This window comes from Sus scrofa, chromosome 12, assembly GCF_054392235.1.
Source record: "Sus scrofa isolate SSC_HxYL_T2T_F1_AM1 chromosome 12, Sscrofa_HxYL_maternal_Yorkshire_Landrace_v2.0, whole genome shotgun sequence".
Taxonomy (NCBI): Eukaryota; Metazoa; Chordata; class Mammalia; order Artiodactyla; family Suidae; genus Sus; species Sus scrofa.
Window position 1 is genome coordinate 44,378,978 of NC_139394.1, and position 23,821 is coordinate 44,402,798.

At 49.9% G+C, this 23,821-nt stretch overlaps 1 protein-coding gene across 2 annotated transcripts in view; it reads right to left on the reverse strand.

Annotated features, from left to right (window-relative positions):
* Positions 1-23,821, reverse strand: part of UNC45B (unc-45 myosin chaperone B) — a 34,437-nt gene that overhangs the window by 8,658 nt on the left and 1,958 nt on the right. The window contains exons 3-15 of one of the 2 annotated variants that reach the window (XM_084982541.1): positions 23,641-23,677; positions 21,831-22,006; positions 19,343-19,432; positions 16,787-16,954; positions 16,079-16,247; positions 10,730-11,514; positions 7,879-8,467; positions 6,931-7,231; positions 5,293-5,387; positions 5,006-5,147; positions 3,892-4,032; positions 1,325-1,452; positions 372-438 (exon numbers count right to left, since the gene is read on the reverse strand). In XM_084982541.1, coding sequence (XP_084838667.1) covers positions 372-438; positions 1,325-1,452; positions 3,892-4,032; positions 5,006-5,147; positions 5,293-5,387; positions 6,931-7,231; positions 7,879-7,973 — 969 coding nt within the window. In that variant the 5' untranslated portion in view covers positions 7,974-8,467; positions 10,730-11,514; positions 16,079-16,247; ... (2 more) ...; positions 21,831-22,006; positions 23,641-23,677. 2 annotated transcript variants of the gene reach the window in all.

The following is a 23,821-nucleotide window of genomic DNA, read 5'->3' on the forward strand; positions in this document are numbered from 1 at the left end:
AAGGCCAGGGATCAAACCCACATCCTCATGGATACTAGTTGTGTTCGTCAATCATTGAGACACAATGGGAACTCCAAAGCCCGCTTATCTTTTTATCTGCACCAGGCTTCCTTCCAATAGCAAGGAGGATAGATGGGATTCCGCAGACTTGGGCAGAAATTGGTTTTGGGCACAGACAGTACAGAAACCTGAATGACCACATTCCAGTGGTCGAACTGGGACAGGGAAAGCATTACTCTGGGGCCAGGCAAAGAGTGTGCATGCACATACACACAGAGACATACACACCCACACACACACACACACGCACACGGGTGTGCTCCTGCCCCGTGGAGGGCCTTCTAGGTGAGAACCTTCTCCCACCCAATTACCTTGCCACCGCCTTGAGCCACAATGGTACCTCGGTCCTTTGGGTTCTCACACAGTGCCAGGAATACCCTGGAGGGCAGAGATCAAGGACACTCAGTTCCAAGCCCACCCTTCCCGGGCATCAGGAGGCCAACCGGTCAGACCCTGTCAAAGCCTGGAAAGTGCTACCAGCGTGCACGTGCCCTGAAACTAAGCCTGGAAGTGGACAGAAGTGGCTGGGGAGGAAGTGAGGCCTCATGCAGCTGCTAAGAGCTACCCCATCCCTGTTTAGGGAGATAACAAACAGCTCCCGCTGCCCACCACCCAGGAGAAACCCTTCCACGTGGAGGTAGCCCAGGACCTCTGTGACCTGGCCCTTGCCTCTCTCTCTGCTCTTATCCAGCACTACTCTCTCCTGTGCGTGCCATGCTCCACGCGTGTTCCAGAACCTCGTCCTCATTCACTTATTCTCCCTCCATGCACAGTGTCTTTGCATACGCTGTTCCCTCTGCCAGGAACCCTTCCCTCCCCTGCATTGGAGTGGCTCCTTTTTGTCCTTCAGGGTGGCCGAGAGTTGTCCCATGTTCCAGAGGCCTTCGTGACCACCCACCACCTACCCTTCAGTCTGACCAGTTGGAGGACATGGCTTGCACCCCAACCAGCCCTTTGTATGTCCCCTATCACAGCACCCCCTGCACTGTATTGTAATCGTGAGCCTGTCTGCCCCCTCACATCGGGCTGCCAGAAACTGTGCCCTTCCTCTCTGGAACTGCGGACCTGAGAACCAGCTAACCCGAATGGACAGTGACCTCTTCCCTCCCAGGGCAAACTTGCACCTGGGATGGCCAGCCAGCCATGTGGGTCCCCTTCGGGCTCCTCTCCCTGCCCCCACTGGCTCATTCCCTCATTCATTCCCATGCCCAGCCTCCTGCCTCCAGGCCCCTTGGACCCCAGCCCTGGCACGCTGCAGTCGCACCTTGCCAGCAACTCTTTGGTCTGGTCGGTGAGAATGGCATTGTCTGCTTTCACCATGCAGGCCAGCGCTGAAATGACACCAGCCTTCAGAAGCCGCTTCACCCGCATGTCTACAAAGTCCTTCTTGTCCTGGGAAGACGAAAAGGCGGCGGCAAGGAAATCAGTCCCAAAATAGAGGTGACAGGGATGGAGTAGACACAGGTATTTTTAGAAGCCCCAATAAAGGACCACAGATAACGAGGGAAACTTAGGGGCCATTGGAAGATCGCTGTAAGTAAATAAATTGCTCAAAAAAGCCATCGGAATAAGGCAGGTTTGCTTCATTAGTGGAGCCTTGAGACTCGCCTCAGGTCATTGGATGGGGGGTGGGATGAAGCCTGCATTCAGAGTCAGACCAAGGGCAAGAGTTTGAGGACCGCCCTTCTACGGATTTGAATGCACCCCTTACCAGATACTAAAGAGGAGCTACTACTCCCAGAAAGGAAGAGGCGGGCTTTTCCCACCCCCACTCCCCTTGGGTGATAAAACTGTAGCCCACCAGATCCTTGGGGCAGAGCCTCCTCTCACAAGCATCCTATCTTAATAAATCTATGTCTTGCCTATCACTTTGTCTCTCTCTGAATTCCTTCCACGTGGAGACATGAAGAACCTAAACCTCAGTGAGTCCAGACACAGGGTGAGAGATTCTAATTTAAAACCTTGGGTGGGAGTTCCCATCCTGGCCCAGTGGTTAATGAATCCAACTAGGAACCCTGAGGTTGCTGGTTCGATCCCTGGCCTTGCTCAGTGGGTTAAGGATCCGGCGTTGCCGTGAGCTGTGGTGTAGATTGCAGATGAGGCTCAGATCCCAAGTTGCTGTGGCTGTGGCGTAGGCCAGCAGCTACAGCTCTGATTCGACCCCTAGCCTGGGGACCTCCATATGCCGCGGGAGCGGCCCTAGAAAAAGACAATAAAATTTAAAAATAAAAAAAATAATAAAACCTTGGGTTCAAGTCCCAATCTGGGTTCTGGCTTGGTTCAGGCCGTTAATACTGTCAGTTTCAGAGGGAAGATCACTCACAACACCAGATGACTAATATGTTACTTTCCTTGCAAAAGGCTGGCTTTCCCTTAGGCTGCACGTGGGGGCAGGGTGGGTATGCAGGGAGTGGGTTGGAGAGGGAGCAGATGAAGCTGACACAACAATGGATCGGGTTTTGCTGGAAACCCAGGTCAGCCTTGGGGTTGATGAGTCTCTACAGGTACTCCTCAGGGTGGCTGGGAAGAGGCTGACAGTCCTGGGCAATCTTTAAAAGCCAAATTTGAACGTCACAGAAACAGAATATGCTACACACACTTGCCTGCTTGAAATCTCATGTAGCATTGAAAAACGACCCAGAGAATGACATAGCAGGGTGGGAAACACCTATTTCTGCCCAACTGGGTACAGAATGATAACTACATTCTGATTACAAGTTTTTTTTTTTCTTTTTCAGCCACACCTGCAGCATATGAAGTTTCTGGATCAGGGGTCAAATCCAAGCCGCAGGGGCAAATGCAGTTTAACCTGTTGCGCCACAGCAGGAACTCCCTGATTATAACTATTAACAGAAAAAAATGTACAGAAAAAAAGAGCCTCTGGTAGGTAATACAACATATGAAAATGCCAACAGTGGTCAGGGGAGATAATGTTACTGCAAGTGGCTATTTCTCCCCCCTCTACTGAACAACTTTTTGTTTTGCAACATGGTTATGTTACTTTGATCATTTTTTTAAAAATTAACTATTTTACTGGCTGGAAATAGCTGCATATACATTCGTAGGCAAACTACATACAAAGTATACAATTGTATGCAAGGAATCACTGGGGAGGGCCCCAGGGCAATTTGCACCATCTAGTTGGCTGACAGAGGGCCCTTCTCTTCTCATTATTCCTACTTAGCACCCATATATCCAAATCCAGATTTCCCAGAAAATAAAATCTGTATACATATTGGCAACATGAACCATAGCTGTCTGATGTCCATGAAATCAACAACATGAACTGCAAAACGTCCATCACGGCTCCAGACTATAATTTATTTTTTTGTCTTTTTGCCTTTTCTAGGGCCGCTCCACAGGATATGGAGGTTCCCAGGCTAGGGGTCGAATTGGAACTGCAGCCGCCGGCCTACGCCACAGCCACAGCCACAGCCACGCCAGATCCGAGCCGCGTCTGCGACCTCCACCACAGCTCACGGCAACGCCAAATCCTTAACCCACTGAGCAAGGCCAGGGATCGAACCTTCAACCTCATGGTTCCTAGTCAGATTGGTCAACCACTGCGCCACAACGGGAACTCCTCAGACTCTAATTTGTTGATTTCCCTGCCCCGCCCCTGGAGAACATCAAAACCAAAAAAAAAAAAAAAAAAAAATACGCGTGCCACCTAGTGGAGGAAATTGAGAATGCGCTCCTTCAATTAACCTGCATGTGACGCCACATCGTCTGGGATACACGCACAGTACACAAGCATCCCTAACCTTCCCTCCCACCTCTCTGGAGGGCTGGTAGCATAACCCACCCCCCTCCAGCAGTCCCCTTCCCCACCTTGGGGTGTTCCTCGGGCACATGCTGCTTGGAGAACTTGGCCAGCTGCACCAGCTCGGGGATGACCTCCTTGACGTCATAGCTGTTGGTGCAGTTCACCAGGGTGGTGGCCACCGAGTACAGGATGGTCTTGTCGGGGGTCTGGAGGCAGGAGGTGGGGGATAGAAGGGCACCAGGCAGAGAGGAAGCTTGAGAACAAACTGCTGCTTCTAAGAAGCTCCCTCCCTGGCAGGCTGGTGTGGGAGGTGCGTGGCTGACATGGCCCCACCGGGGGGGAGAGAAACTGACTGGGCTTGCACAGCGGGCAGGAGAAATTCCGGCCCCCTGGACAGCACCCCAGAGCAGGAATGGGGGTCCTCTGAGAGTGCTCTTTGCTTTGGGCCCCTTTGGAAGCCCAGTCCAGGGATTTCCTGTTGTGGCTCAGCGGTAGCATGTATCCTCAGTATCCATGAGGACACAGGTTTGATCCCTGGCCTTGCTCAGTGGGTTAAGGATCTGGCATTGCTGTGAGCTGTGGCACAGGTCACAGATGAGGCTCAGAACCCATATGGCTGTGGCTGTGGCGTAGGCCCCCAGCTGCAGTTCCAATTCAACCCTCAGCCTGGGAACTTCCATATGCCACACACGAGGCCCTAATAGGCAAAAAAAAGAAGAAGAAGAAGCCCAGTCCATTCTACTTTTCATCAGATTCGGGTGGGATGGGGGGGGAGCTGGACATCCGCTGGTGGAAACTCCTTCCCACACCGCTGCTCTTTAGTGGCAGGAAAGGAGTCTGGGAGGGTGGGAGGGACTGGGAAGGGAGGAAGGGCCCAGATGAGGCTAAGTACCTACTGCTTTCCGAGCGTTCAAGACCTCACTTCCTAGGGGGTCCCCGGAAAAAAAAAATATCCTTTTGTTTGTCCTCCCACTGCCTGGAGGGCATGAAGCATTATGAGCCCGTTTTACAGTCAGGAAAGATGAGGGCCAGACAGAGGGAAATCAAGGCTCAACCCAGGTTACTTGAAGAGGAGGGGTGGAGTCAGGATGAGGAAACAACTGCCCAGGCTCCGCCAAGGATGCCGGGAGCCTGCATCCAGCCGACGTCGCTGAGGCCAGAGGCCGTGGCCCCACTTGCCTTGGCCAGCTCAAACATGGCCTGCAGGGCAGGGATGTCCTGAACAAAGTCGTCCTTCACGTCAGCATCCAGCGTGAGGTAGGCCAGGCCCTCCACTGCCCACCGCCGGGTCCGGGTGTCTATGGCCGCGTTGCACAGCCACCTGGGGGAGGGGAGGCATGGGGAAAGGTGCCCGGGCTCAGGGCGAGAGGGAAGTGATTCAGGGGGGCGGCTTTTTAGGCTCTGGCATCCACCAGGGCACATCCCGGAGAGGAGATGATGGGCCTGGGGAAATAGGACCCCCTTACTTGCGACACTGCTTGGCCAGCTTCTCGGTCGACCCTTCCGCAAACTGCCGGAGACCATAGTCCGTGCCGCCCGCAGAGCCAAGTTTACAGAGTCCCTGAGGAGGAGGAGAGATTTGAAGGATTAGAGGCACCAAGGCTCGGGGACAAGGATTTGCCCAAACAGGTCCCTGGGGCCAGAACACTTTGCCCCTTTTCTTTGCCTGCATAAACTTCTCTGCATCCCACAGAACCCAGGTCAGGTGTCACCTCTTCCAAGAGGGCTTCCTGGAGGCTTCCAGGTTAGGGTGGGATACCCGAAAAGAAAGCTGGAGGTTTTTATCCTACCCCTCTCCTCCACCACCCCCCCCAACTGCATATGTTTTTTTGGTCTATCGTTTTGAAAAATCAACACAAGATATCACTAACCATATCTGAAACCACAATGATAAAATCTGTGGTCCAAACAACAGGCAGTGAAATCGTATTTTGTGGGGGGCAGACTCAGATGCGCAGATTTTTCACCCAGGAAAAATTGGACTCTTGCTTGGAAAAAATATCTTCCATAAGAGAAAACTCACAAAGGCAGAAGCTAAAATCAGTTTTCTAAAAATTGATATGAACAGCAAAAAACCAACAGATCAATGACTCAAATATTTACTGTAACTGTCGACAAGAAAAAGGTCAAGGAGGAGTTCCCATCGTGGTGCAGTGGTTAACGAATCTGACTAGGAACCATGAGGTTGCAGGTTCGATTCCTGGCCTTGCTCAGTGGGTTAACGATCCGGTGTTGCTGTGAGCTGTGGCGTAGGTTGCAGACGCGGCTCAGATCCCGCATTGCTGTGGCTCTGGTGTAGGCTGGCGGCCACAGCTCTGATTCGACCCCTAGCCTGGGAACCTCCGTATGCTGCGGGAGCGGCCCTAGAAAAGGCAAAAAGCCAAAAAAAAAAAAAAAGAAAAAGGTCAAGGAAAGTAATTTCTGTAAAACGGAAATGGAAAAAATGCAACAGGTTTAACGGTGCTATATGGAAACCGATTAAGGAAACGAAGGGGCTTTTTGGAGTTTGCATTGAAACAATCTACTGGACAAAAGCTGAGTATTAGCATCATTCAAAAGCAGGGAGAGGAGTTCCCATCGTGGCGCACTGGAAATGAATCCAACTAGGAACCATGAGGTTGCGGGTTCGATCCCTGCCCTTGCTCAGTGGGTTAAGAATCCAGTGTTGCCGTGAGCTGTGGTGTAGGTCGCAGATGTGGCTCTGATCTGGTGTGGCTGTGGCTGTGGTGTAGCCTGGCAGCTGTAGCTCCATTAGATCCCCTAGCCTGGGAACCTCCATATGCCATGGGTGTGGCCCTAAAAAAAAAGGCAGGGAGAAAGAAAATTGACAGAACACTGTGAACCAGTAATAATTTAAAAATTGTTATATATAAAATAAAATAGAAAAAAAAAAAGCAAGGAGAAGACCATTACCAGGGCTAAACCGAGGGTCCCTCATTCTGCATCTGTGTTCTCACAGCCTCTTGCTTATCACCCTGCTCTGCAAGGGCCTGTGGGTGGGTCTGGCTGCCCCCTATAGTGTGGTCTCCTCAAGGGCGGGGCCACGTCTCATTCATCTTGGTGTCCCTGGCACCTGCCTGGTGTCTGGCACCCAGCCCACTCACCACCAGGGTGCGGATCTTGATCTTCTCGTTCTTGGTGGTCTTGTAGAGCTCTTTGAGCAGGGCCACGCCATTGGTGATGATGAAGGTGGCACGGCTGAGCTTGGTGGAGGCATGGATGAGGGCCTCCACGGCCACCAGTTGGTCTGTCTCCCGCTCCGAGCCACACAGCGCCACCATCATCTCCATCACACCTTTCAGGCTCAGCAGCTGATTGCCCAGGTCAAAGGGGCCCTGCAGGATCCCTGACACGGTCTGGATGGCAATCACATTCTTGTCCATGTCCTGGGGGTCAAACTTGCCCCTAAAACAGAGGGCGAGTGTGGTCAAGAGAACTGGCTGAGGGGGGTGGGAGGAATGTGAGATGTGGGAGGAGTGGGGGCAGACAGATTTGGATTTGCATCGCAGATCCACCACTCATGTGCTGTGTGACCTTGCATAATTCACTGACCCTCTCTGAGCCTCAGCTTCTTGATCTGGAAACAGGATAATAGTACAACTTCTCAGGTTTATGACAAGCTAGACTACTGAGTCATGGTGGGGGAGAGGGTCCCAGAAATCTCAATTGTTTACCAGTTTGAAGATCACTGGAATCAAGGACGGGGGAGGCCAACTACCAGGAGTCTCCTGGGAGACTCTACATGGAGGAGAGATCTACACGGGGGAGGAACCATGGCCTCCCCCCAGCAGCCAGCAACAACGTGCTAGCCTCATGCGTGCACCATCCTGGAAGGCTGGACCGCCCTGGTGCCTTCAGATGATGGCAGCCCAGCACCATGTGACTGTGATTTGTAAGCGCCAAAGCCGGGACCACCCAGCCAAGCCTCTGCCACCTTGCTGTCCTACTGAGAAATAATAAATGCTGTGTCTTCTTTTAAGCTGCTCAATTTTGGAGTGAGTTTCGTTGTTACACAGCTACTGTTAGAGAGCCCACCCCTTCAGGAAACTCACGTGATGTACTCCTCGCAGATCTTACGGAAGTGATCGCGCTCCGGGTCACAGCGCAGGTCGTCGTAGAGCTTGTTGATGAGGATCGAGGCCAGCATGCGGGTGTGGTCGGTCAAGGGCAGGCAGGACGGCAGGTCTGGAACCTGCCCCACCACCTTCAAGATCTTCCTCAGGCCTGCGGCACAGACGGCCTCAAGTGTAAGATCCCTGCTGGGCTCTGTTTTCAGACACCTGCTCCTCGCTCTGTCGCTCAGTCCTGTCTTATCACGAGCTCTCTCCAGCCCGCCTTTAGGGAGCCGGTGGTTTATCCAGAGCGAAGGGCACTGGGATGGGGCCGAGGGAGCCAGGTGCTACACCTGACTCTGTTCCTACCCGAGCCAGTCACCTCCTGCTAGGGGGCCTCTGATTTCACATTGACCAAGTCAAGACGAGTTGATCTCAGAGGACCCTACAAATGCTAACACTCTGTGAGTTGATGCATAATCTTCCTCGAATACTATTTTATATTCTCTTTTCCCCAGGCCTCCGTTTCTTTGTCTTTTTTTTTTTTTTTTGTCTTTTCGCCTTTTTGCCTTTTCCAGAGCCACTCCCTCTGCATATGGAGGTTTCCAGGCTAGGGGTTTAATCAGAGCTGCAGCCGCCGGCCTGTGCCACAGCCACAGCAAGGTGGGATCCGAGCTGCATCTGTGACCTACACCACAGCTCACGGCAATGCTGGATCCTTAGCCCACTGAGCAAGGCCAGCGATCGAACCCGCAACCTCATGGTTCCTAGTTGGATTCGTTAACGACTGTGCCACGATGGGAACTTCTCTTTGTTTTTTTTTAATGGAATGGGAAAATACTACCTACCTCACAGAATTTGAAGACTCAACAAGATAACATACGGAAACTGTCCAGTGCCAGTTCAGACACATCATGACACGCATTTATTTAGTAAATATGATATTTACTCCTTATGGTCATTATCCATTCTCTTCTCTTCTGTTGAAAAAAATCTTCCATGGCTTCTTGTTACCCACCAGGCTAATTCAACCATTAAGTATTTGTTGAATGAATGTGTGAATGAGCAGACAAGCATCTTTTAGGTACTGGCTACCAAAAAAAAAAAAAAAAAAAAAAAAAAAAGGACAGCCGTGACCTCAAAAAGCTCAGAATATAATAGAGAAAAGAGCAATGTATAACGATCACAACAAAGTGTAACAAGAACAGAATAGAAATGCCGCTGATGGTATAATTCACTTGAAAAAAGCAATTTCTAGTAGTTCCTATGTGCCAAGAACTTTCTAGACATTATCTCATTTAGTCCTAACATTCACCCTACTAGTTAGTAGCAATCATGATTGCCATCTTTCAGAGCAGAAAACCAAGACATGGAGAACTCAAGTAAGTTGCCCAAGATGACACAGTTAGCAAGCGACAGAGCCAGGACCCTCTCCCAGCAACGTCCCATTTCAAAGCCCATTTCAATGGAGCTGTTAGACTCCTTTGCCTCAGGGACAACAGCTTGATTTTTGGAGAGGTGGCTTGGAATTGGTCAGGCCTTGGGTTGGGTGGGGCAGGTAAGTGAAACAAGGCACATTCAAAGTAAACACTGGGATGGAGTTCCCATCGTGGCGCAGCAGGAACGAATCCGACTAGGAACCATGAGGTTGCCGGTTCGATCCCTAGCCTCACTCAGTGGGTTAAAGATCTAGTGTTGCCATGAGCTGTGGTGTAGGTTGCAGACGTGGCTCCGCGTTGCTGTGGCTGCGGTGTAGGCCAGCAGCTACAGCTCCAATTTGACCCCTAGCCTGGGAACCTACATATGCCATGGGTGCAGCCCTAAAAAGCAAAAAAAAGAAAAAGAAAAAAAGAAAAGTCAACACTGGGAGTTATGAAACTCTGGATGTAGCAGGGAATTAAAAGGGCTTGGAAATAATTTTGTGCTGTGTATTTTACCACACTCACAGAAGCACTGGCAGGACTGGAGAGTCATTGGAAGGGGCCTGATAAACCAACCCAAACCCCCCATCCTGGTTCTCAAAGGCCTCCCTCAAATGCACCTGCTCCACCTCCTACCATTCCCCCAGCCTCACCTCCATCCTTGGCTTCCACTCTGCCCTCGCCTTGAGCATCTCATGGCACTTCTGCCAGGACACTCTAGACGTCCTCCTTGTCCATCTCTTGCTCCTTCCTGAAGCCCAAAACTCACATCAGGCTTGACATCCCAGTGGCTCCCTTACCCAAGTCTTCCAGTCCCGTTTGCACAACCTACAGACTCCCCACTGCAGCTTTTCACAGATACCTCGATTTTTAAGTCTGTATCATTTCTACCTAAGTGCTATTCATTTGGGTGTTTAGAATGACAGATATGGCTCCCCACCCACCCTAGCCCGTAAGCCGTGTGGTTGGGCCTAGGTCCTGGTGCAGACAAGAGTCTCTTGTCAATGCCCAGCCTTTGTAATCCACGCAGAGAAGACTGGAAGTGGGGCTGGGAGAGTAATTTCCGGGGCTTGAGCACTAGAGTAATTTCGTTCAAAGCTAAGCACTTGCACCTGAACTTTGCTGGGATCTGTGAAAACCAAACAAGGGAAGTGTGACATCCAAAAAGAATAAATGTCAAGCTGATAAAGTCTGACTCGAACCTTTTAGAAGAAGATATGGTCAGAGTTCCCATCGTGGCGCAGCGGTTAACAAATCTGACTAGGAACCATGAAGTTGAGGGTTCGATCCCTGGCCTTGCTCAGTGGGTTAAGGATCCGGCATTGCCGTGAGCTGTGGTGTAGGTTGCAGATGCGGCTCAGATCCCGTGTTGCTGTGGCTCTGGCGTAGGCCGGTGGCTACAGCTCCGATTCAACCCCTAGCCTGGGAACCTCCATATGCCGAGGGAGCAGCCCAAGAAATAGCTAAAAAGACAAAAAGAAGAAGAAGAAGACGAAAATATGGTCTACATGTCATTATACCTGTGAAAGGATTTATCACAGCAGATTTTAAAGCCACAGGTGTGATTCCCAAACAACTGAAGAAGGTGATTTAGGAGAGGGGTGATGCCCTAGAGCTGACAAATTTAGGGACTCTCTCCTAGAACAGTGTCACTGGGCTTCGCAGTGAGGGCACGGATGCCATTTCTCCCTTCTGGAAGGCCTGTGAAAAATGTTATCAATCGAGAGACCTCAGGAATGTTACCCCCATGGAATGTGCAATCTGGTTTGGTTTATTTGGCACTTGCCTCAATTGTCAGGAAACTCCGCCCAGACGGGTTTGGCGGTGTCCTGGGTGTGTTCAGGCCCCGAGATCAGAGCTTTGGCTACACCGGCACCAGCCCCCTGGTGGATTCAAACATGCTAATGCCTTTTCCTGGCGTTTCAGTTGGAGATGAGCACCTCTCCCAGACAGGAGCCCCAGCCCTCCCTCTTCCTGCTGGGTGTGGGGTACCCGGTGCCCGCTGGAGAGGCTGGAGTGAGCCCCGGCCCCGGCCCCTCCTCACCGTTATCCACCACGTAGATGGTGCGGGAGTTGTCGTGAATGGCGAGGTCCTTCCGGGGGACGTTCTTATTGAGCAGGTTCAGGGCCTGATCCCTGCCCTGGCCAGACACCTTCTTACTGACCAGCATGTCGAGCAGGTGGTTGGTGATCTGCTTCAGGTCCTTCTTGGTGTCTGGGGAAGGAGAGGACAGGGGTAAACAGAGAGGACCAGGGCGTCTCAGGGATATAGGACCAGGGATGATAGAGGCTTCTGGAAGGACTCAGGAAATTTCAAATACACTGCTTCCTAGATACTGGATTTTCCTAGAGTGTATAGTATGGCCCATCTCACTCCAAAAAAGGGAAGGAGGCATTTCCGTTGTGGCTCAGTGGCTTAAAAACCTGACTAATATCCATGAGGATTCAGGTTCGATCCCTGGCCTCGATCAGTGGGTTAAAGGCTCTGGCATGGCTGTGAGCTGTGGAGGAGGTCGCAAACATGGCTCGGGGTTGGGGTGGCTGTGGTGCAGGCCAACGGCTGCAACTCCAATTTGACCCCAAGCCTGGGAACTTCCATAGGCTTCAGGTCCAGCCCTAAAAAGAAAAAAAAAAGGGAGGAAATCTCTCGACAACACCCCCCGTGTGTCCTCCAGCCACTCTGAACACTGACTTTTAGGGCAGCCCATTCCATTCTTTTTTTCTTTCTTTTTAAGTGAAGTATAGTTGCTGTACAATGTCACGTTTGTTCCAGGCGCACAGCACAGTGATTCTCTTACACACACACACACACACACATTTATATCTTTTTTCAGCTTCTTTTCCCTTATAGGTTATTATGAAATACTGAGTATAGTTCCCTGTGAAATACAGTAGGTCCTTGTTGGTTATCCTTTTTATTATTAGTATTATTATTGCTTTTTAGGGCCGCACCCATGGCATATGGAGGTCCCCAGGCTAGGGGTCTAATCGGAGCTACAGTTGCTGGCCTATGTCACAGCCACAGCAACGCCAGATCCTTAACCCACTGAGCAAGGCCAGGGATCGAACCTGCAACCTCATGGTTCCTAGTCGGATTCAGGAACTAGGGAACTCCAGTTATCCATTTTACATATAGCCGTGTATATATATATATATGATAATCCCAACCTCCTAATTTATCCCTCCACCCCTCTCCCCTCTGGTAACCATAAATTTGTTTTCTATCTGTGAATCTGTTTCTGTTTTGTAAGTTCTTTTGTATCATATTTTAGATTCCACATATAAGTGATAGCACATGACAGTTATCATTATTTGACTTACTTCACTCAGTATAATAATTTCATGTTGCTGAGAATGGCATTTTTTTCATCATTTTTTATCGTTGAGTAATACTCTGTATAAACCACATCTTTTTTTTTTTTTTTTTTTTTTTTTTTGGCTGCACCCGAGGCATGAGAACGTTTTCAGGTCAGGGATTGAACCTGAGCCACAGCAGTGACAACAGGGCATCCTTAAACCCCTAGGCCATCAGGGAACTCCTATATCACATTTTTTGATCCATTCACCTGTTGCTGGAGCATATGATAGCTCAATTTTTAATTATCTAAGGAACCTCCATACTGTTTTCCATGGTGGACAATACCAATTTACATGCCCACCAACAGCACAGGAGGGCTCCTTTTTCTCCACATCCTCTCTAGTATTTATTATTATTTAATTTTATGGCCACACACACAGCATATGGAAGTTCCCAGGCCAGGGATCGCATCCAAGCTGCAGCTGCAACTTAAGCTGCAGCTCCGGCAGTGACAGATGCTTTAATCCACTGCACCGGGCCAGAGGTCAAACCCGTACCTCTGCAGCAACCCAAGCTGCTGCAGTGAGTTTTCTTTTTTTTTTTTTTTTTTTTTTTTTTTTGTCTTTTTGCATTTTCTTGAGCCACTCCTGTGGCACATGGAGGTTCCCAGGCTAGGGGTCTAATAGAGCTGTAGCCACCGGCCTACACCAGAGCCACAGCAACATGGGACCTGAGCCGCGTCTGCCACCCACAGCACAGCTCACGGCAACGCCAGATCCTTAACCCTGCAGTCAGATTCTTAACCCACTACAGGGACTGGCGGGAACTCCCAGTATTTGTTATTTGTAGACTTTTTGATGATGGCCATTCTGACCAGAGTGAAGCGATACTTCACTGTAGCTTTGATATGAGCCCATTCCATTCTAGAATAGCTCTGATGCTTAGAAAGTTCTTCACTCCCAGGCATTAACTGGCAGGGATCCACAGATGCTTCATGCCCTTCTGAATACACTGATGTCATAAAATGTTTTGCAGAGAGGAAATTCAACTCCTTACAGACATCTTACTCCTTGCAGATTCAGACATGCTGGGAGCTTGAAGTGCAAGCCTTTGCCTGGATGCCAGGTCTTCCCTGCCCACTGGGGATTTTTTTTTTCCTTCATCTTTTTAGGGCCTCACTCATGGCATAGGGAGGTTTCCAGGCTATGGAACGAATCAGAGCTGCAGCTGCCGTCCTACACCATAGCCACAGCAACACCAGATCCGAGCGGCATCTGAGCCCTACACCACTGATGGCAACACTGGATCTTTAACCCACTGACCGAGGCCAGGAATCATGGATATTAGTCGAGTTCCTAACCTGCTGAGCCACAACAGGAATTCCAAGATCACGTTTCCTATGAGTGCACCTGCCTCTGTGACCTTCCCAGGCAAGGCAATAATGTGTAGAACCTGGATGTACAGGAAGAAGCCTGAGTTTGCATGTGCATATATGTAGGGATGAGACAAAGGCTAATAATTATTCAAGTTGAAAGGAATTCTCTTTAGGCCTATTAAATGGTATGCAATACTAATGTAACGTTCAGAAAGGAGAAAAACACAAAACTCCCCATGGCTGAATTCCAACTTTGTTGAATAGATATTTATATGGATGGAGAGCAAAAAGCCTAGAGGGAGATACATGGCAGTGATAATGGTAATTAACTATAGGGGTGATTACAGGTTGGGGTTTTTTTTCATTTACTTATTTCTAAATTTTCCTGATGTTTCCAATGAGTCTCTGGTACTTTTTCAAATTGTAGTAAAACATACATAAAATAAAATTTGCTCTTGTAACCACTTTAAAGTATACAGTGTATGGAGTTCTCTTGTGGCACAGCGGGTTAAGGACCCAGCGTTGTCCCTGCATCAGCTCGAGTGGCTGCTGTGGCGCGGGGTCCGTCCCTGGCCCGGAAACCTCCACATGCCACAAGTGCAGCCAAAAATAATACTCATAGAATACAGTGTATAGTTCAGGAGTTCCCATCGTGGCTCAGTGGAAACAGATCTGACTAGCATCCATGAGGACGAAGGTTCAATCCCTGGCCTCACTCAGCGGGTTAAGGATCCAGCAGTGCTATGAACTGTGCAGTAGGTCACAAGCATGCTTGGATCCTGCGCTGCTGTGGCTGTGGTGTAAGGCCAGCAGCTACAGCTCTGATTCAACCCCTAGCCTGGGAACTTCGTATGCCGTGGGTGTGGCCCTAAAAAGACAAAAAATAAATAAAAAATAAAAATAAAGTGCACGGTTCGGTGGCATTAAGTAGCTTCACATCGCTGTGCCACCATCACCACCATCCACTCACAGAACTTTTCTCCTCTTGCAAAACCGAAGAGTCAACAGCTTCTCATTTGCTCCTCCCCCTGCTCCTGGCAACTGTCATTCTTCTTTCCGTTTCTCTGAGTTTGACTGTTTTAGAAACCGCGTGTTCATGGAATCACAGTATTTCTTTTTGTGACTGGCTTATTTCACTTGACATAATGTCCTCAAGGTTCATCCACGCCATGGCATGGGTCAGAGTCTCCTTCCTTGTTAAGACTGAATGATATTCCACTGTAGGCACAGACACCACAATTTGTTTATCCGCTCAGCCATCAATGGACACTTGGGCTGCTTCTCCCTTTCGCTGTTGTAAATAATGCTGCCGTGCCTGTTACTTTTATACTCAGAAAATAGCTGTAAAAATAAAACTGGACCAGGGTTCCCATTGTGGCTCAGTGGGTTACAAACCCGGCTAGTCTCCATGAGGATGCAGGTTCGATCTCTGTGGCCTCCATCAGTGGGTTAAAGATCTGGCATTGCGGAGTTCCCGTCGTGGCGCAGTGGTTAACGAATCCGACTAGGAACCATGAGGTTGAGGGTTCAATCCCTGCTCTTGCTCAGTGGGTTAAGGATCCGGCGTTGCCGTGAGCTGTGGTATAGGTTGCAGACACGGCTCGGATCCCGCGTTGCTGTGGTTCTGGCGTAGGCCGGTGGCTACAGCTCCGATTTGACCCCTAGCCTGGGAACCTCCATATGCCGCGGGAGCGGCCCAAGAAATAGCAAAAAGACAAAAAAAAAAAAAAAAAAAAAAAAAAAAAAAAAAAAAAGACCTGGCATTGCTGTGAGCTGCGGTGTAGGTCACAGTCACGGCTCAGATCCTGTGTTGCTGTGGCTGTGGTGTAAGCTGGCAGCTGCATCTCCAGTTGACCCCCTAGCCTGGGAACTTCCATATGCCGTGGGTATGGCCATCAGAATAGAATAAAAATGGAATGGAACGGAAGGGAAGGGAATGGAATGGAATAGAGTAGGATAGAATAGAATGGAATAGAGTAGGATAGAGAAAATAAATAAAATAAAATAAAACCAGGCCACCTCCGGCAACACCCAGTCCAAGGTGGTAACTGACACTTCCTGGCCTCCACCCCCCACCCGGAACCAAAACAGAAGCCTGTCTCCTACCCAGAACCAGGGCCTCCTCCTTCCCTCGGTGCTCCCGCTTGTCCTCCCCGGACAGAGCGTCAATGATGGCCTGGAGCAGGTTGCAGACGGCCAGTGACATCTCCTCGTTCTCCACGGCCATGAGGCTGCAGATTCGGTCTATCCGGACTGCGTGGAGAATCGCTGTGGCCTAGATGCCCCCGGCAAGAAGCACAGTCAGCTGCCTGCCCTTCCCTTCCAGCTGCCATGCAGGCGAGGGAACGGCGACAGCCGGCTGGTGCAGTTGGGACTTAACGCCCAGGCCTCGTGGGGCTCGTGGCCTGGGAAGGCCCCTGACACAGCCATGCCCCTTCCCAGAGGTGGAGCTGCGCTGTTCAACTCCCAGCCATTGTCACAGGGGAGGCACAGAACACGTGCAATGCGGGGAATCCACACAGAGATGCTGCCGCAATGCACACTGGATTTTGAAGACTTAGGAATGAAAGATATAAAAGAGCATAGCCTTTGCATTCAACTCTTCCTCATAAACCACTTTCAGTCAACTTCTCAGACCCATTCCCAGCTCCAAGGTAAAACAAGAGGGTGGATCTCCGCTGAATCTGGGACCAGACCACCCAAGTCATGGGCAGGCGATACTTTATCAAGGTCTATTCATGCCAGCCCCACCCCGCCCACATGTCAAGGCCAGGTCCTCAGACTGGCAGCCAGGACCCCACCCCCTGCCCTCACCCTAGCTCGGTGGCCACTGCACATGCCCGACAGGGTCCGCACGGCCGCCAGCATCAGCTCAGGCCTCTTAGTGTCCACAAGCTGCAGCAGGAGGGCCACACCGTTGTTCTGGAAGATTCTCTCGGCCCCTGCTTCCTCACGGCCTAGGACAATGAGGTTGTTGGCGGCCTGAGGGAGGGAGGAAACAAGGAAGGTCATGAGGGACGTTTGGCTCTGGAGGCCTTGGCCTTGAGCCAAGGGCAGGGGCTGGTGCAAGGACTAGGTCTTCCAAACAGCTCTCTATTTTTTCACCCCATGATCTGATCCCTGGGGACATAGTCCAAGAACATAATTCAAAGCAAGAAACAGAATAACTTGCAACAAAGGCCAACTGGGTGAAATATATGGTTAAAGTCATAAATGAAAAGACTCAGGAGCAACTTGGAAAAAACCTTGGTAAGCAGAAACAGATGGCAAGTTCACTCTGATTGTATGTAGGCTAAAATAAAACTGTGTATATATACGCCTGTGGATAAGGTCTTTTAAAAGGGAGAAAGGTGTTCCCATCGTTGCTCAGTGGTAATGAACCCGACTAGTTTCCATAAGGACCCAGGTTCGATCCCTGGCCTTGCTCACAGGGCTAAGGATCTGCCATTGCTGTGAGCTGTGGTGTAGGTGGCAGAAGCAGCTCAGATCCCACGTTGCTGTGGCTGTGGCGCAGGCTGGCAGCTGTACCTCCAATTCGACCCCTAGCCTAGGAACTTCCATATGCCATAAGCGAGGCCCTAAAAAGACAAAGGGGGGGTGGATTTTAAATTTAAATTAATTAAACAAGGAGGGCATTAGTCTGAGGTGGTTTCAATGCCTAAGCATCTATATAGGCAAACCCAAACCTAATCCTGCATTGCCTCAAGGTTAAGAAGTTGAAACGTAAGGACAAACAATCACAAACAGCTAATGAGCCTTTCCCAAATAATGAAACTGCTTAAGCTCTAGATCAAATAACTCCCTTGCTTTGCTTCCATTTCTTTTTTTCCCTTTTTTTCCACCAGATGCAAGCCATATCTGCAAACTACACTGCAGCTTGCAGCAGTGCTGGATGCTTAACCCACTGAGTGAGGCCAAGGATCGAACCTACATCCTCACAGACACTATGCCAAATCCTTAACTCGCTGAACCACAACAGGAACTCCTGCTTCCACCTCTGCCCTTGGTTTGAGTGCTGATTCTGCCATATGCTAGCTGTGTGGCCTTGGGCAAGTCACACCACCTCTCTGGGCCCCAGATTCCTGTCTGTAAAAAGAGACAGTTGAGTTGGGTTTTCAAGAGTTTCCCCACCCTAAAGCCTTCCACCTTGGGAATATATATATACATATACAGTCATGCACAGGGGAGTGGTTCCAGGATCCCCTAGGATAACAAAATCTGCAAATGCTTAAGTCCCTTCTATAAAATGGTGTAGTACAGCTGGCCCTCTGTAACTGTAGCCAACCAACTATGGATGGGAATCTCTTAAAAGGGCTGGGATCCAGTGGCACAGGGAAAACGAATCCGACTAGGAACCATGAGGTCGTGAGTTCGATCCCTGGCCTCGTTCAGTGGGTTAAGGATCCAGCGTTGCCCTGAGCTCTGGTGTGGGTTGCAGATGCATCTTGGATCTGGCGTTGCTGTGGCTCTGGCATAAGCTGGCAGCTGTAGCTTTGATTAGACCCCTAGCTTGGGAACCTCCATATGCCATGGGTTTGGCCCTAAAAAGCAGAACCTGAGATCCTAGGGCTGTGGGCGAAGAAATTAAGAGGCAGGAAAAGAGGTGGTGGGCAAATAGATGGGGAGAAAGATGCTGGGTGGAGGCTGATTAGAGAATTTCAGGTAAGCATCAGCAGAACCATCTTCGCTCTGTCAGTCAAGGGCTTTGCATTTTTCAAAGAGCATTTATCTATAACAACTCATTAAGTCCACATAAGAGTTTGTTATTAAAGATATTTGCATATTAGGAGAGACTTACAGACCATAAAACATAGTCAACAAAAATTCCCCATTGCCTGTCAAGTTCTTATAAATATTCAGATGTTCATTCTTTTCCTCTAAAGAAGGACTAGAAGGGACATTAAAAAATGGATCAAAAATGCAACAAATTTGGCTAAGAAGATGATATTATGAATAAATATTTTCATATTTCAGAATGACCCTTTGCAATATTTTGAAATGGAATAAAACAATTTGCATGTATCATTGTTTCTCAGGGCCAAAACACGGGTGAAGATCTCCCTTTGTGTGCAGAATGTACAGGGGCACCAAAAACCTCTGCAATCAAGATGAATTATATTTAATGTGATATTGTAAAATATCAAAATCAATGCAATGAAAAAAAATCCAGGATCCGACCCCGCTGCATGACTCTCCTCATTGGTCTCATCTTACTCCTGGACCTTCTTACAGTTCATGCTATTTTCTAAAGTGCTTAACGTTTGGCCCATCTTTGCCCACTTTGCCCCAAGAGCTGCCTCCAGCTCCAGCTCCTGCATAGGCATGGCCCAAGAGCGCCCTCTGCTGGCCTGCTTGTTGCTTAGCACGCACCTTCTCCAGTAAATCAGCTTCACTGTTTGGGTCCAGGAGAATCTCAAACATCTTCTGCACTCTCGAGTCTGTGGAGAACTGCACACGGAGCTGAGGAAAGAAGAGGGAGATGGTGGGGAAGGAGGCAGGGCAAGGGTCCACATTATTTCAGTCGGTTCCACATAAAGTTCATCTCAGTTAATATTAGGGTATCTAGTCTTCCTGCCTCCCTCCATCCTTCATTCATTCATTCAACAAACATTTACTGAGCAAATACTATGGGTCAGAGGCTGGGGATAGAATGGTGAACAAAATCAAGTCCCTGCCCCACACTGCTTTCAGTCTAGTTACATTTGCTGTCCCTTTGGGGCTTCAAAAGTCTTGGAATGCAAAGAATCATCACCCCCAATTTTTTTAATATGTTGAATTGTTTTTATGTTTTAAGGATTTTTAATTTTTCCACTATAGCTGGTTGACAGTGTTCTGTCCATTTTCTCCTGCACAGCAAAGTGACCCAGTCACACATACATAGAGACATTCTGTTTCCCACATTCTCCTCCATCATGTTCCATCATAAGTGACCACACATCATTCCCAGTGCTATGCAGCAGGATCTCATTACATCACCCCAATTTTGCAGTCCGGTAAACAATTAGCTATTAGACATTTAAATAAGGGCAAAAACAGAGATATGTCTCCAAGATCAGAAATCTGTAGCAGTTTTCAAGCACCTCTTCAAGAAAATTAAAACCATTCTTTTTGAAGGTCACATCCCTCACTATCCCTACCCCAACCCTGATGCCCTGACGCTTTCATAAAATGCCCTAACCAGTCATCAGCCCCATCCTGCCAGCTCCTCTGTACCTCCCACTGCTTTGTGTCGCCGGTCCACAGGGCCACCCAGTTCCATCCTGGCTTCATTTCCTTTTAGGGGGTGGGGTATGTCTTTCACCGCCCCTTCTCTGATCACCCTTTTTTTTTTTTTTCTTTTTTTCAAGTTTAGTCGATGTACAAGGTTGTGATCATTTCTGCTGCACAACAAAGTGACTCAGGGACACACGTTCACATACCTCTTCTCTTTCAGATTCCTTTCCCACATAGAAGATCACAGAAAGCTGGATAGCGTTTTCTGTGCTACACAGCAGGTCCCCGCTGGCCAGTCACTCCATATGCCACGGGGTACGTATGTCCGTCCCAAACCCCCAGTCCATCTCTCCCCTCCCCCGCCAGTCCCCTTTGGTAGCTGTAAGTTTTTCAAAGTCTCCGAGTCTCTTTCTGTCTGATCACCCCTCAGTCTGCAGTTTGTCCGCCCTGAGTGTGCACTCCAGACAGGGTGCTGTGTTTCCATCCTAGAGCTGCCGCAGGCACACAGGACCAGGACTAGGGGCACAGAGCTGCGTGATCAATTACCTTCCTGTTCTTACAGTGGGGGAACCGATTCCCCCAAGAGACCCCTCAGAAAAGTGGGAACTAATCCAGGACAAGGGTGCAGGATTCCTCACCTCTGGTCCAAGTTCTCCAGAGCGTACTCCACTTTTCTTTTCTTTTCTTTTTTTTTTTTTTTTTTTTTGCTATTTTAGGGCCACACCCGTGGCATGTGGAAGTTCCCAAGCTAGGGGTTGAATCAGAGCTGCAGCCGCCAACCTACACCACAGCCACAGCAACGCAGGATCTGAGCCACGTCTGCAACCTACACTACAGCTCATGGCAATGCCAGATCCTTAACCCTCTGAGTGAGGCCAAGGATCGAACCTGCATCCTCATGGGTCCTAGTCAGATTCATTAACTGCTGAGCCACTTAGGGAACTCCCCGTACTCCACTTTTCTAGAAAAGATTCCCCATTCCGACTGGCTCCTGGTTCTCTTCTATCCCCAGCAATACCCTTCCCCCAGCTCCTAGGTTTCTACTGTGGCTTTTGTCCTCCTAGAAAAAGAGGAAGATCATGTTGCAAATATACTAAGTTGCAGTTTTTTGATTTTATTTTATTTTATTTTTTTGTCTTTTTGCTATTTCTTTGGGCCGCTCCCTCGGCATATGGAGGTTCCCAGGCTAGGGGTTGAATCGGAGCTGTAGCCAATGGCCTACGCCACAGCCACAGCAACTCGGGATCCAAGCCGCATCTGCAACCTACACCACAGCTCACGGCAACGCCGGATCCTCAACCCACTGAGCAAGGCCAGGGACTGAACCCGCAACCTCATGGTTCCTAGTTGGATTCGTTAACCACTGCGCCACGACGGGAACGCCCTAAGTTGCAGTTTTTTTAAAGAAAGCCTCCACTTGGAATTTAAAAGACTGGTGTTCCAGTCCTGGCTGGCTTACTCCCTGGAACAAGCATCACAGCATCCCAACACGCACGGGTGCACCTGCTCAGTTGTTCCGTGCTACGTGCCCACTCCACCCAGGGGTGTGAAAGTGGCCAACCCATCCCTGATGTCCTGCTTCCCTAACTGCTCCTACCAGGAACCAGGAGAGGTCGCCAAGGCTTATGGAAGGGCTTCGACTCACTTTCTCCTGGATGCTGGTGTTGAGCCTCCTCAGCGTCTCCTGGAAGTTCTGGTTCCGTGGCTCCAGGGTGGCACAACGCTGCACGTCCTTGAAGGCTTGGTCCAGCTTCCCCAGGTGCTCCAGGGCCTGGCATCGCCGATACAGAGCCTTGATATCCGAGGAGTTGATGTCGATGGCTGGTGCGGGAGACAGGCAAGGCCTCAGGGGGCCGGGCCGCAGACCCCTTTCCTCCCTCCCCCAAGGCAGCCCCCAACTCCAGGGCTTCCGTGTCTCTCCTGAAGAACATGCACCCATGTGGGGTGTCTGGTCCAAGGCTCCCCTTTGTTAGGGAGGCGGTGAGAATCACAGTCTCAAGGGAGAAGGCGAGTTTAAGGGTTATCTTGTCCAACCCGGGCTGCTCCTGTCTCTGCTCTGTGATCCTTGCCAAGCGCTCATCCAGCTTGCATACCTCCAGTGGTGGGGAGCTCCCTCCTTCAAGGCAGACAGCTCCTTCAGAAAGCCCTTCCCTCTTCTTCCCCGAAATAAATCTCCCCATAACTTTGCCCTGTTATCTGAAGTCCTGCCCTGGAAGCCCTGAGTTGAAATCTGATCCTTCCTCCTTGTGACAGCCTTTAGGTATTTGGACGCAGTTTCCCGGCCCCACCTGGGAGTTCCTTCCCTGAGCTAAATATTGCCACCTCCCTCACTGCTCTTCACAGGACATGCTTCCTGTCCCCTATCCAGCTGGGTCCCTCCCTTCTGAAATCACTCCAGAGACTACCTCTGTTTCTCCTCAAAAAAAAAGTAGTGACCAGATCAAAACCCAACACAGACCCATGCAGAAAAGAATCCCTCAATTCTGCAATAGTATATTTCTTAAAAATGCAACCAAGGGAAGTCCCCCCCACCCCCCAATTTTTTTTTTTGTCTTATTTAGGGCCGCATCTGTGGCATTTGGAAGTTCCCAGGATAGGGTTTGAATTGGAGTTGCAGCTGCCAACCTGCTCCACAGCCGCAGCAATGCCAGACCCGAGCCTAGTCTGCAACCTACACCACACCTCACAGCAACACCAGATCCTTAACTCACTGAGCGAGGGCAGGGATTGAACCCACAACCTCATGGATACTAGTCGGATTCTTAACCTGCTTATCATAGTGGGAACTCCAAAGCCTTCCCATTTTGATCATGCTCTTAAGTCTAAGTTCTCATAGAACTTGCGGCAGTCCAAGGCTGCCGTTGATGTAGGTTTATTTCTCCTAGTGTCTGTGGAATGGAATAGCGCCTCCCTCTTCCCTTCAGGAAGCCCGGCCTCCCAAAGTAGACCAGGTTGCTGCCCTGGTTCTGGGGAGCCCCCACCCCAGCCCGCCTCCCATGAACATATCCTAATTTACAACAAAGTGGCTGTGTCATGACTCTGACCAATGGCTTCTGGAAGCATCCTTCTAAGAAAAGAAGCTGCCCCAGCATATCTAACATGTAGGGACTTCCCGCTGTGCTGCAAAAGAATCAGTAGGTGGTGTCTCTGCAGCACCAGGACACAGGTTTGGTCCTTGGCCTGGCATAGTGCGTTAAAGGAGCCAGTGTTGCTGCAGCTCAGATCTGATCCCTGGCTGGGAACTCCACATGCCTCGGGTGGCCAAAAAATTTGACTTGGGATGGCTCATCTGGTGCTCACCTTTCACAAAAGGTTGGGGCATCTGAAGCCCCACCTACAGGGGCAAGGACGGCATTTATACAATTGTAATTCCTGCGGGTATCAAGAACCTCTTAGGCAAAACAGGATGCGAAGGGGGCGGGGAGGGGGGCAAGGTCAGAGCGAGGGGGGCTCACCTCTGGAGGCGTCTGAAGCCGCCTGAACATAGCTCTCCTGAGAAATGGAGAAAGAAGAAAGCTAGTTAGTGTGAGCCCAGCACAGAGACAGTTAGAGTGGGTCCCCGCGGTGAGGAGAGCAGGCTTGCTGTCGGGTGCTGCTGTCAGAGGCCAGGGTACCACCCCTCACTGGGCATGGAGA